Source organism: Musca autumnalis, unplaced genomic scaffold, assembly GCF_047663935.1.
Source record: "Musca autumnalis isolate F117 unplaced genomic scaffold, ASM4766393v1 scaffold_1, whole genome shotgun sequence".
NCBI lineage: Eukaryota > Metazoa > Arthropoda > Insecta > Diptera > Muscidae > Musca > Musca autumnalis.
This window is the reverse complement of record NW_027411644.1, coordinates 236757435-236772372: the sequence shown is the minus strand read 5'-3', so window position 1 is coordinate 236772372 and position 14938 is coordinate 236757435. Positions and strand designations below refer to the sequence as shown.

The 14938-nt window shown below is 33.6% G+C and overlaps 1 protein-coding gene across 6 annotated transcripts in view; it reads left to right on the top strand.

Annotated features, from left to right (window-relative positions):
* The window catches only part of H (transcriptional corepressor hairless), a 33934-nt gene extending 19745 nt beyond the window's left edge, over nucleotides 1-14189 (top strand). For all 6 annotated transcript variants that reach the window (XM_073960574.1, XM_073960575.1, XM_073960578.1 and 3 more), the window contains exon 5: nucleotides 6008-14189. In XM_073960574.1, coding sequence (XP_073816675.1) covers nucleotides 6008-6036 — 29 coding nt within the window. In that variant the 3' untranslated portion in view covers nucleotides 6037-14189. The remainder of the gene's footprint in view (nucleotides 1-6007) is intronic.
* The last annotated feature ends 749 nt before the right edge of the window (nucleotides 14190-14938 follow it).

Genomic DNA, 14938 nt, shown 5'->3' with positions numbered 1-14938 from the left:
CGCAACAGTGGCGATTATGCCCCATGCTACCACACATATGAACGCTGCTCTATCCTTTCTTTTAATTATTAAACAGAAAAACGCTAGTTAATGCTTCTGCTACGTTAGGCCTATACCAATGTCATTAACGCTATCTTTTTAGGACACTTTTTTTGAAAACGTGTATAGTATTTCTATACCCTACTTTGTTCTGTGGTAATCTTATACATTTAAACTCAGCACAACTAGCATCCAAATGCAAAAAATGGCGTATAAGCTTTGATTTCCGAACTTTTCATAATCTCCGATATGAGAAGTTGCATTTAATGTGGGCGTGAATTGAATATGTGAATATATAAACTCAAATAATGCTTGGTTTACATTTACAAAATCCACTCGATTTCAACTGTCAAATCCATAGGTTAAATCTCATCTGGATTTCATTTGACGTTTGAACTATGGAATTGACAGTTGAAATCGAGTGGATTTCGTAAATGTAAACTTAGCATAACGGTAAAGTGGATTCACCAACATCCTAGCAGGGGCTTAAGTCATGTCGAAATTCAAATCTAAATAATCATATGGCGAAGATAACTATTTTTGCACTGCTCTGAATATCCTTACAAAACCCCACAACGCAAAATACGACACAAACTTTTAATTAGAACAATTTAACTGCGCTTTAAATAAAGGGTTTTGGGTTTTATCACTTTTTATTTTTAAATCACACACATACAATAATAAGTGACCGTCGTGGGATCGGTAGTCATGCTAAATTGACAGCATCCTAGCTGCACCACAACACCCTTGTATAATGAATTCTTTACGTAACAAGATGTAGGCTCGATTTCCTTGCACTCATTATATATACTTTTTTGCTGGCTATTTTGTTGCAGATATATTCCTTGATGGCGAATGACATGTTTATTCATATCCTGAAATAAAACCACCAACATATATGGCATGAATGTATTGGCCATTTAACTGCTAGAAATACATACATACACACTTGACACTTTAGAAATTCCTGGGTTACGCATGCTGGAATCCTTGAAGACACTTGGTTGCGCCACATTCCTTCAAATAGCAGATTTTTTGTACACCTTAAACGCTTTACGTTTTGTATTCGCGACGAAATAATGTTCTCAGTTTCAAAATATATTTTAATTAAAATTAAAATATAATAATTGACATTTTTCTTCACATCGATATTCGTCGGTATGAGTTAACGATTTCTACAATCGGTAACATAAAGTTACAGAATAACACAATCGTTAATTCAACCGAATATTTTCGTTAACTACCGATGTCGGTTCAATATTAAAAAAAGTTACAGAATCGCACTACAGGTTCAAATATGGGCTATATTTGTCCACTCCATCCGGTACCTCCCACACAAAATTTCGGAATAGTTCACTTTAAGACCTGCACTCGAATCACTTGATTTTTGTTGAAGCAACTTGCATCCGCTGCCGCAATTACGATGGTAAACGTTTTTTTTTTCAGGGGCAAGTGAGCAAACATCCCGAAGGGTGTAAAAACCCCCTATGGCACCATATGTAGTGGCTGGAGATCCACTTCCATAATGGCCAATGCAATCCATTCCTTTTAGTATCTCCACCGCAAAACTGTTGATCTCTAATCCTAATGAACATTTTTGTCGGTTCATATTCCCAACATTTTAAAAAACCCTTAAATACATACGTTTTTTGGGAAAAAATTGTTTTGTTATATACATGCTGAGGGTATATCTCTGTCGACAAAGCCGACTGATACTTTTTTACTTGTTTTGATGAAATGTTCCTTCTTTTTTCCAAGTTGATACGTGAAAGTAATATGAAAATTGGTTCTAGGTCAAAATCGTCAAAAGATGAAAAATTCTACACAAAATTTCACTATATATATATATATATATATAGGTGAATTGAACGACGAAAACGATTCACTCGTCGCTCAGTTTGGATACTTCTGTCATAACGAAGAGTGAACCTAGGTTCAAATTTTAACTCAATAATGCGATTTCAAGCATGAATGGTAATATAGCGGTCGTGCTAACAACTGCACCAACATGGTCCCATATTCCATATAATTTTCGAAAGTTTTATTATGGCGATTATGTATTTCTTCACTTCATATTCTTCTGTTGAATGTGTGCCGCCGATAACAACACAGGTTGAAGAATAAATAGTTGTAAAGCTCGGTGTAGAGATGATCGCTTTAGGTCTTGAGCACAGAGACACAAAATGGTTGGACCACATTGTCCATTGTACATAATTTCTAACAACCAAGTCTATTTAGTTTCTAGAAAAACCTTTGATAGCATCCACAGTAACATGCTAAAAAGTGTGCTTCACATTTCTCCCGTAATTTATTGAACATACATATTCTATAAGCAGGATCATCATCTGAGGTTTTATCCGAATATGCATGCATCTGTATGAAATCGGAAACTGTTTTCACCACTTTTAGTGATTTCAGACATATACCACACAGGGGATTTTCTGGACATAATAATTGGTGCAGGTCCTCGCTGCCAATCTCTTAGGTAAATATCCGAAATAGGTCAAATTACCCAAAAGAGACATCTTGATTACCAAATGAAAGTGATGAGCTTTGTCAATCCAGGCCCAGAAATCGGAAGAAGTGGTTTCCGTTCATTCTCTACAACATCGTCCGACGGAGAATTCGGAAGGGTTCGCAGGATGTCTGAGCTATGAGCATTTCAATTTATCCCGAAGATTCTTAAGGTCTTAGTTATTTCACTCTCACCTTGCGGTGAAATGAAAGCGGATGAAATGGCTATATCATCTGAAATGTTACAGCTTTGAAGTCGGTACTTATAATTTATAGACAACGGTTTGTTGGTTTGGTGGTTTGGTTATAGGACGCGCAGCTACCGTTGTTGGCAGCTACTTCACTCGGAGACCTTGAGGTCCATTGTGATCATCCTTAGAAAAAAGTTGAGTGTTGTGGTAGGTCTATTGTAGAGTTTGAAGTATTGGTTGTTCAGGTTGTGATGGTGATGAGTGCTGGTGTATATGGTGGATGGTATGCGGTGGTTTGTCTATTGCTGATTCTGATGAAAAAGAGTTTTGGTTTTATAGATGTGATTTAGTTATGGATGTGGGTGTGTGGTAGCTGTAGTTGAGGATGTGTTGATGCAGTGGAGGTGATGTAGTATGGATGTGGTTTAAGCTGAGCCGGTTTCTATCCCCCTGTGTGAAGAAGAATAGAAAAAGTGGTTGATTAGTTTTGTTTGCCAAGCCAATTAAGATTTTTGGCAAATTGATAAAAGTAGATGGGATCTATGTCGGAGAAGAAAGTCAGAGTATTTATCTCATGTCTACCGAAGAATCGATGTCTCCTCGTGAGTAGCGAGGGGCACCTACACAGTAGATGTTCGACCGTCTCTGTTTCTTCTGGGTCTTGACATAGTCTACACTATTGTTGTCCCATCTAGAAGTTAGGGACCTGACCATTTTATGACACGTAATGAGTCCTACAGTGGTCTTTATCCCTAACTTGTTAAGTGAGAAGACAGAATTGGTTCTATATTGAGAGTAGGTAGGCCAGATTGCCTTGGATACCTTACAACCAGGTTCCCTGTGCCATCTTTGCCCTGCCTTCTCAATAAAGAAACCGCGAAGTTTCCGGATGTAGTAGCACCTTGGTGGTCTGATAGATGGCTCAACTGGTAAGTCAGTCGACTGAGATCCACCCCTTGCCAGTTCATCCGCCTCTTCGTTTCCCTCTATATCACTGTGTCCTGGAACCCAGCAAAGGCCAACGATATCACGTACTTCAAGCAGAGCGTTTTTGCAGTCGAGGATAGCTTTTGAATTTATGGTCCTCGACTTGAGGGCCTTGAGGGCCGCTTGACTATCGACAAAAATAGTCACCAGTCCTATAAGGCTGCTCCCAAGTTCTTTGACCATCTCCTCTGCTTTCCTAATTGCAAAAATCTCTGCATGAAAGACGCAATTATCATTGAGTTTGAAGGATTGTTTAATTTGTGGATTTTCGCAGAAGACGCCGGCACCTGTGCCATCCTCCTTCTTAGAGCCGTCTGTGTAAATGGCCAGACCGCCAAGAGGAGGGCTACCACTAGACCAGGCATCTCTGCTTGGGATTGTGATTTTTATTTGGCTGAAATTGAGTACAGTGGGTATATAATCACTGATGTGATTGGAACCACTAGACTCAAGTAAATCAGTGAAAGTGGAGAGGACCTTAGCATGTCCAAAACGTGAACACTGCCACACACCTGCCTCTCTAAGCCTAAAAGCCGCCCTCGCCGCCTGAAAGTGTATAGTGATGTCCAAAGGTTGGAGATCAAGTATCACATTCAGGGCGGCTTGAGGTGTGCTTCTAATGGCGCCCGAGATTAGCAGAGATGCGGCTCTTTGAACACTTGATAATTTGGACAGAAGTGCACTGTTCCCGAGAGCATGCCACCAGACAAGCCCACCATAGGTTATAATAGGGAGGACCACCGTATCGTACAGCCAGTGTACGAACTTTGGTCTCAGACCCCAACTTTTACCAATGGAGTTCTTGCAGGAATAGAGTGCCATAAAACCCCTCTTGACCCTTTCTTCAGTGTTCCTTTTCCAATTAAGACGTTGGTCCAGGATAACACCGAGGCATTTGGCTTCCGATGAATTTAGGGCAACACCGTCCAGTTTTGGTAGCGGAAAATCGAGAATTTTGCGCTTCTTCATGTAGAGTACGAGCTCAGTCTTCGTTGGATTCACACCTAGTCCATTGGCGCGAGCCCAGCGAGACAGCTGCACTAAAACACGCTGCATAAGGTCTGATATGGTCGGCAAGAATTTGCCGCTTATGAGGATAACAATATCGTCAGCATAGGCTACCACCTTCGTCCTTAGTTGATTAAATTTCACAAGAGTTTCGTTTATTACAAGGAGCCAAAGGAGGGGTGATAAAACTCCTCCTTGGGGCGTACCCCTGCAAACTCTTTTCCTTACGGAACTCTCTCCTAGATGGGAGTTGATGATCCTACTTTTCAGCATTTCATCAACCCACCTAACAAGGATAGAGGAAACTCCTGCGTTAGTGAGTGAGATATGAATGGATTCCAGATTCACATTATTGAAGGCTCCCTCTATATCGAGAAAGGCTGCAAGTGTGAAGCAAGAACCCTCCATATTTCTCTCAATATATCCAACCACCTCGTGTGAGGCGGTGTCCACCGACTTGCCTTTAATATAGGCATGCTGCGAGTTGCTTATGATTTTGGAATCTAGATGAGACCGGATATCGTAGTCAAGTAGTCTCTCTAGAGTTTGATGACAACGTGTAAAAGGAGGTTTGATGACAACGTGTAAAACATCTGACAGTATACGGTACATGTCCTGTCCGCACGACTTCACACTCCACCTTTTCAAGTGTCCAGCCAAACCTACTCAACTAAGTCATATTTCTAGACCGAGAGACTGAACCAGAAATGAATACACGATTACCGTTACCACAACAACAAGTATCGCCTTATCATGTTGTTAAAAGCCAAATGGAATATCATGTTTATACCCCTCAGCCGTGTGGATAATTTTAAAAAGGTGAAAAGTGTGACTCATTGAATAATGTGGCTCATATCAGGCTGCTGCACAGTCTCACAAAACTTCAATTTTTTGGATAATTCCCTGTGGTCCCCAGTATAGGAATTCTGTAACTTTTATCGATTCAAAAGTTGTTTAAATTTCTTTTATTTTTGTAACAACTACAAAACAAACAAATGAAATTGTTGTAAAATAAACAATGAGTAAAATTGTTAAACATTTACAGAATAGGCCTACAGAATTACTTTATTTTTTTCGGAGTCCAGAGGTTAATTGCAAAAAAACTGACGTGTGTGTGATCTATGTACGAAGTGTTCGAATTTATTCTTTTCACTAACATAATTAATCTGAATAAATGTATGTTTATTGTATAAATATTATATATGTAAATATCCAAATTTAAATTAAATGTGTTTACATATGTAACCTCTTTCATTCTCTCTTTACAGATGTACCCTTAAATTTATCCAAACATTGAAACAGTGACTGGAATACACATACACATTTCCCAATTGACAACAAAGCATAAATGATTAGGAAAAGAGTATGTAAGTGTTTAAGTTTATAAATTCATTTTTTTTAATTTCATTTCAAATACACACACACTCTACTCTAAAGAGTTAAGAGAGAGATTAAGTAGTTTATTTAACATTTCATAAAAGGACTTATTCTGTATACATAATTTCATTTACGGATTCATGCATTTAGCTGCAGACTCAAAAGTAAGAATTCAATTATTCTATCTGAAAAAAAAACACAACGCAAAAAACAAAGATACTAATGTGAAATTAAAACAAACTGTATATGTTAAACAAATGTATTATTTAAAGAAACGAAATAAATCTAGATATTTGAATGAAAGATGGAAAGTATATATATCGTATATACAAAATATATATATCAAACAGTAAAACATAATATTTATTATGTAAACAAGTAAATGAATTTACAAAAAAAAAAAAACTACATAAAACAAAAATGTATTTTTTTAAGATTATTCTATATAATAAAAAGACTATATATTTTTTTGCGTTGAGGTTTTGTTTTTTTTAATTCAATCTTTAGCAACTAAAAAAAGAAAGATTCCTTGACATTATTTTTGCAACAAAAAAGAATGAATCTCAAAAAGAAAATATAATGAACCCTAAATATATATATTTTTAAAAACAAATAGACTGAATTTTATACGCAAAGAAAAACGAAAAAATTACAACATACACTGCATTTTCCTTTTTATTTTCCACAAAATTATTCCGTTTTTATTATGGAATAAAATAAAACAAAATCAATTGTGCCTTTCTGTAATTGAAACAAATATAACTCGAGAAACTATTTTGACCAAAAGTAAAAAAAAACTAACTAAAATAAAAAATATTAAGACGTTTTTATACTAGTTACACAAACAAACAAAAAAAATGTTACTAAACACAAAACCACTGAAACTGTTTTCCTTAAGGTACAAAAAAACAAAAGAAAATCATAAGGAAAAATCTCCATAAAAACGATAAAAATATTTTTTTTTCTTATCAAAAATTACCAGAAATCTATTTTTGCTGAAAGCGCAGGCGCATTACATTTACTTTTTTCCTTTTCTTTGATAAGCTAACAGATTAGAAATTATACAATATGGAAAATGTGGGACAAGTCATACCTTTAGATTGCTTGTCAATATCATAGACTAATGAATGAGTAGACAGAGAATTTGTAATGAGTTTGTTTTTTGTAGGGGTCGCCCCTTACACTCAATATGCTCTGTGTTCACTCAATTGCATTTTGTTTTGGGGTAAATTGTAAGATATTGTCGATTTTTTATTTGAGGTTGTAGATCCGGCCAATATTACGGACATATTGTCTTTTACCATCATAAATAGTTTAAAAATGCATAGTTATTGCCATTTTAAAAATTGCCAATTTAAAAATCAATGAGAGAATTTGACTGAGAGGATTTCTTTGTCTATACATTCATTAGTCTATGCCAATACTGAAAGTTTCTTCTTGTAACAGAAAATATTCTTGGAATAGAAAATTTAAAAATACTTGTCATTTTCTTATTATTTGTAAGGTAATTGACATTTATGGCATTTTTGATGTTTTAAATTAATTTTTTTTAACGCAGAAAGCAGATAAAATTGCTTTTTTGGAATTACGCTGAATTACTTTACAAATAATAAGGAGTGCATATGTATATCTAAAAAATATGAATCTATTTTTTAATTTCTATTTTGAAAGTATTTAAACATTGTTTTTTATTTTATTTGGAACACTTTAATTGAAATAACTCAGCTACTGGAATATGTACAGTTTAGATTGTTTAAGAAGATAATCGATATCAACACCAAAAGTCTATGTTTTGCTAAGATCTGAGTTAATATTTATCATCAAATATTATATACAGGAATGTCACAGATTTCGATCGGAATGGTTTCAATTCCGTAATTTCATTTCGATAATTTTTGTTTTAGCTTCTTTAGATTTCGATCGATTTGGTGAACTCCGAAAATCTCATTATTTTGTATAAATATGACAATATTAGAGGAATCAAAAGAAACAAAACAAAAACATATGATTAAGAAAACACTGTAGAAGTGGGAATTGTGAAAATATTAGGTTTGTCCTCGTACTTACTAAATGTTGCTGAAACATAATTTTCAGCAACTTTTTCTTTATACAACTGTCAGTTTAGAAACCTTTGTAATAATTATTACAAACTATCGAGAACACGGGACAGGCATATTGTGTTTAAAAAAAGTTTTTTTTGTGCGAAAAGAAAGTTAATTTTGATTGGATTTTCAATTTTTCTATTGTGTTTGAAAAATACCAAATTTGAGTTCTTTCTTCTTTTGTTTTAGTTTAGTTTTCACAAATTTACAACGAAAAAAATTATTTGGCAATAGTTTCGTTTCGTTGATTGATTTCTAGATTTTTTAATTTTGCACAAAATCATCATCGTATATTTATTTTATTATCTGAGTTTTAATCAGCAAAATTTGAAAATCACATACTGCTAGGTAAAGACTTCTTTACACGCAACAAGTGTTAGCAATTACAACTTAAAATAGTTGTTTTTGTTAAAACTCGTTTAATGTAAATAAGCCTTTAGTTTTATTTCTATCAGAATAAAACATATTTTTTAACCCCAAATGACTTAGTCCCAATTTACATTAGGCGAGTTTACTTGCGGCAATTGTCAGTTTGATGGAGAGAGAGGTGAGGTATATGGTAACCCTTTGCCTCTCAACACCCTCTCTCACCCACAAACTGACAATTGCCGCAAGTAAACTCGCCTAATGTAAATTGGGACTTATGAAAGAAAAAAGTTCAACAACATAAGGCCAAAACCTATAACTTTGCGTGTTGCATGTGCGTTAAAAAAAGAACAAAATACATGTATTGCAATTTGAAATATTATATTGAAATTTTTGTAAAGAAAAAGAAAAATTAATTAAATTTTTATTGGGACAACGAAACTGACTAATTTATCTGATTTAGTTCTGTTAATGATTTCTACTTTACTCTTCATTGACTTTCTGGGTAAAACAAATTTGTTGGGATGCAAATAGTTGGATCGGCTGGTCTTCGAAAAACGAATTCTAAAAAGAAAAGTTTGTTGTTGTTTTAACAGGTTGTCTGCAACAAAACCATTTTCTATATAAAAATCTTCAAAACATTTGTAATGTTTTACGGTATACGAGGGATATTATATAAGTTTCTGGTCTAATAATGTAAATATTTATCATCAAAAATAGTTTTCTAAAGTATTCTTCAGCATGATTTGTACATGTGCTCAATCCAATTGTTGCAGCACTTTTTCCACTCCCATAGAGACACCTCCAAAACGTAGTTTTTCGACGCTTCAACAGCATGTTCTGTCGAAGAAAATCGTTGGCCACGCCTTTTTTTCGATGTGTGGGAATAAAACTAAGTCATTGGGTGCCAAGTCAGGGATGTGCGTTTTGTCCGGTCAAAAAGGCGCTGGTTTAAATTGATGTGTGAGAGATCGCATTGTCATAGTGCACAATAATTGGTGTCATTTCGTTTTTCGAATTTCCCCCGAAGAATTAAGACAAACAAATTGTGGTGTACTACTCAAAATTAACCGTCCTAAGTTCTTCAAGAGGAATAGTCGCCGCATGGTCAGTTTTGCCGAAGAAAAAGTCGACCATTTTCTTTAAAGTGCCGCACAATATTCGTTGGATTTGGCTCGTCTTCGAAGACCCACAAATGTCGGTGGCTGTTTTGTTTCGGACTCATACGGATTTATCCATGATTCGTCACCTTTTTTACGGTGATGCAGGTGTTCATGCAATATCGAATTTATGATGGTGGAAGAAATGCCCAAGGATGCCTCTATCTCGCGGTATGTTATATGACGATCTTGAATAATCAGGTCACTCGCGGCATCAATGTTCTCTGGCACAATGGCCTTTTTGGATGACCTTCATGAGCTTTATATTATCGTTACACTCTTGCCGTGATAATACATGTCGAAAGTTGTGAAAAATGATGGGACGAAAATGTTCACAAGTAAATTCCATTTTTTGGCAAACTGAGTACGTTTAGGCTAAAAATTGTCAAACTTTCCAAAGGGAATGTCAAATGGCACCTGTGGCAACACGTAGTATTATCTAGGCCAGGGGGGTTACTCTGTATTGCGATGCGTTTGCGTTTGGTATTTTGTTAACGCAAGATATTTGCATTAACGCACGATTTTGACATACGCTTTTGTATTACAGATTGCCAGAAAGGAAAAAGGAACAAAAATAGTTGCCAAAGGACATACGAAAACGAATTAGAGACGCATTTAATTTCCTTACGCATCGCATTTTTCTTACGCATCGCAATAGAGCGTAACCCCCCAGAAACTTTTCGAGTAGGCCCCGAATTCTTCTTGGGAACTACAGTGTAAGATTCGAAGAAAAAATGACTATGGCTGACTTCATAAATGCAGTATGATGCGTCAAATGACATCGCCGTGACTTCATAAAAGCAGTAGGTATTTTTATATACATCGTCGCAACTTCACAAACGTCACGCTACACCTCACATTGCGAATTGCCAATTTTGTGCAGTGTCACCACTTGTGCTCTGCACAACAATTGACATTTCTTTAGCAATGTTAGTTAGAAAAAGTGCATAAGAAACAATTAGAACTTTATTTTCCAAAAAACAGAATTTTACAAAGTAAAGCGATGTGTGGGTTCATAAATGCAGTAAAATGACATGTCTCTTTTTTGACAATGTCAGTGTTGCCACACATATTTTTGATGTTATCAAAAAGTCTGTCTGGTTACTTTCCCAGCAAGAATTGTCCATATTCTCTTTTGCTAGAAAATTGTAAAAAGTAAACAGACACCTTCCCAGCAAAAACCAGCAAGCAATCAGCTGGCTTGCCAAAACAGAAAAATTTGTACGCCAATAAAGGAAGCAAACACTTGTATTTTATTAAAAATAAAAAAAGAAAATGAAACAAAAAAGTATTTTTCCACTTTACAAATTTGTTCTCCATAAAACAATACAATGCGTCAGTAATAGGTCCAGGAAACTCTCATTCATGTTTGTCAATATGATAACGTGCACCTAGCACGTAGGCCCAGTAAGCCACTGCATGGGTCTGTATTGGGCACAAGAATGGCCGTTGATGAGGTACAGAATAGCACTACTGTTCTTGTGTTGTTTTAATTTTTTCTTTTACCTTCACCTTATATAAATATGTACATATATCCTTTTAGTATTTTGTATTATCTAAAACACAATATATTCTTATAATATAAAACAATAGTTTTGTTCCAGTACTGCAAGAATCTACTAATGTTTACGATTTTTTTCGATAACATAAAGGAAACATTTGTATCGTAGTAAAATAAAAAATTTTAGGTTCTTGCAGATTCTGGAACAGAGCATATTTTTCTATTATGATAATATATAATTGCAAATGGAAAGGAAAAATATTCTTGTAATAAGTTGAAAGCAAGCAAATCTTCATTTATTACAAAAATATTTTTATTTTTGAAAAAAAAAAACAAATTTATTTTTTATTGCCATGCCTAATATATGTCAGACGTACAAGAGTTATTCACCATCCTACCACAACAAATACGTTATAACCGAAATCACATTTAAAACGCAAAAAAAAAAAAACGAGACAGAAACTTAGTCCCAATTTACATTAGGCAAGTTTACTTGCGGCAAGTCTCAGTTTGTAGGAGAGACACGTAAGGGGAATGGAAGTGGTAAAAAATTGCTCGTACCGGCAATTTCAGGCAATTCCTTTTATATTTTTCGTTTTTGACATTATTTCCAATGCTTTGAAAACAAAACTTGCCGGAACAGAATTGCTTGTATAAACGCAAGAGGCAAGTTTAAAGGAGAACGAGAAAAATTGCCGCAAGGAAAATGTAAATCGGGACTTATTTAAATATTTTCATTCGTGGAAGCAAAAAAAAAATCCTTTACAATAAATTGTATTTCATGTTTTGTTAAGCTTTTGCTTTCAAAATACCAAGGCAAATGGCATCGACATTTTTTGAATATGTTGTGGCAGAATTTTCTTTATGTTTCGGAGAAATTACAACAAAAATAAAGCTTTGTTCCAGAACTAAAAAGTTTTTACAACTTTTACGACTTTTACACATTTTACCCGAAAACCCGTTCCCGTACACAAAAAAGTTGTAAAACGTTCAGTTCTCTTTAAACAAAAAAGGCGCTGAATGACGCTCTCTTTAAAAACTTTTTACTAGACAAATTTGAGCGTGTAAAAAATAGTAACGTGGATGCCGGCGTCTGATTGGCCGACTTTGACATTTGTTGCAGCTTTTTTGACATTTTTTCCATTTTTGCGTTCCCGAACTTTTTGAAAAAACTTTTGTGTGACAACAATTTTTTTCTCTTTCTCTCTTTAACGAGTTTTACTATTAAAAAGTACGGGAACAAAGCTTAATTTTATTACAAATGGGTTTGACATTTCATATTCGAACAGCTGGTGTGACACCACTACCTGTTTAATATGCCTTGCAAAATACAAAACATATACCAAGGCAAATTTATGAATTACAACAACTAACAAATTAACAAAAACAACATTGTTGTTATTGAAAATTAATTGTCAAAGAAAATATTGAATAATAGGGTCGTTCCAAAAATTTTCTCACGAAAAAAATACATTTTGAAAATCCTCTAAAATAGAACAAATTTGAATCAAAATGTAAATATAAAGCATTCAGAATTGTCGTAGGTCATTTTTATTACACGTTTAGGATGAAAAGCAGTATTTTATGGTAGCAAATTTCGAAGTTTCAAATTTCATCACATTTTGAAAACTAACAGGCATGTCACAGAAACGAATTCCGATCGAAAGTGGAATTGATTCCGTATTTAGCTTCTTCAGAAAACGAAAAACGAAGAATTTTTCGGAGTGAAACCACTTTTGATTTTGCAAACGGAATTGTATTTTTATTTTGTTTAAATCTGCCACTTTAAAACGCTCTAAAAACACATAGAAATAATTAAAATGTTGTTTTATTAACAAATTTACATTTAATTTCGCATTTAAAATAAATAATTAAGTTTTTTGACTTCACAAAATCGATCGGAATCTAAAGAAGCTAAGACAAAAACGATCGAAATGAAATTTCGGAATTGCAACCATTCCGATCGGAATCTGTGACATGCCTGTAAATTTACAAAAACAGTAAGAATACATCTGATTGTCACTTCTACCTTATATAAATATGCCTTGACATATATGTTCAAACAGTAAGAATACATCTGATTGTCACTTCTACCTTATATAAATATGCCTTGACATATACGTTCAGTCATAGTTAAATTTATTCAACTTTAAATAGTATACGCTCGACGTATTTCTGTAGTATTCATAAGAACACATGTGTTCTACTTTTTTCACCATAAACGATTTGGGGGATAGATACGGACGTATTTAGACATGTCTCTTACAATTTGAAGTACTTGTAAAATTTACAGACTGTTTTTGTATGTCGATAAGAAAATAAATGTGTACGAAATACTACCAAACTCGTGTGTGTGTTTTCAAATTTACATACATTTTCGTTTCGACATACAAATACAGGCTATTAGTAAACTGAAAAAAAAAATCCATTTTACATCTTGCAAACTTTCAAACTGTCAAAATTTTAGTAAAAATACAACATCCAGTAACATTTTGAAACAATTATTACATAATATCGACTACACAGACACAATTTATAATGATTTAGAGACTTATGGAGACTTATGATCATTTTCTTATGATAGAGAATGTGTTATACTTGATTTTCTATTATGATAAAATGTTTTAAGGAATAATATTCTTGTAGAGTGGAATCCAACATTTCTTCCTTACAACAATATTATAAAAACTCTTTCATTCGTAATAAACAGTTAAAACAAGTTCTCTCAAATAAAATGTCTCTTAATTTATTTTCCATATAATATGTATTTTTTCTTAATAATGTTAGCTTAACAAAGACCTAAACACAAAATTCTTATGACAAATATTTAAACAAACAAAAACACTAACCTAACATCAAGGACTTTGAAATGTACAAAAATAAATTTAAAACTACTTTAACAAATAGGCACCTTCAAAACAAACAAACAAACTCAAGACAAAAACAACATCAACAAAAATACAAATGCAGTGTTAAAATTTATAATGATATACAGAAACAAACAAACAAAAAAACTGAAAATTCCTATAAAGACAAAAAACATTTTATAAAGAAATATTATACATCAAATAAAAAATAAATAAATCTATATATAAAAAAAAGCAACAACAACAAAAACGTTTAAAACGTTTTTATATCTTTATAACATTTATATCTAACAATAGTTATTGTACAGTATTTCTATAAAAAAAAAAAAAACAAATATTAAAAAATGAGTAAATTTTTTCGTGATTGATATGTAGAATTCAACATTTTCTTTTAAATATTAAAATGTGTAGCTAAAAAAATAGCAAGTAATTTTGAAAATTTTATTTAGTTAATTTTTCCACAATGTTAATAATAATTTGCTAGGATTTTGTTTCAAATAATAAGGTTTCATTCGGTTTCGAAATGTTACTCTATTTGGTCTAAATTTCCCCATATTCAATACAAAGTTAGATGATTTTCGAAAATGGATTATATGCCACAATGGCATATTGGCAAAAATGACATATTCATATTCCTCACATTCAATATTGGATTAGTGTTCATTTATTCGCTCAGATTGTTTTGTGAAATAGGCTTATTTTCGAAACGTCAGCTGCTTCGTTGTCATGAAACAAATCTCATGAAATTAGGCATTCTTAAATCTAGTTCCATACTAGATTAATTTTATGAAATTTCGATCTAAGAACGCCTAATTTCATGAGATTT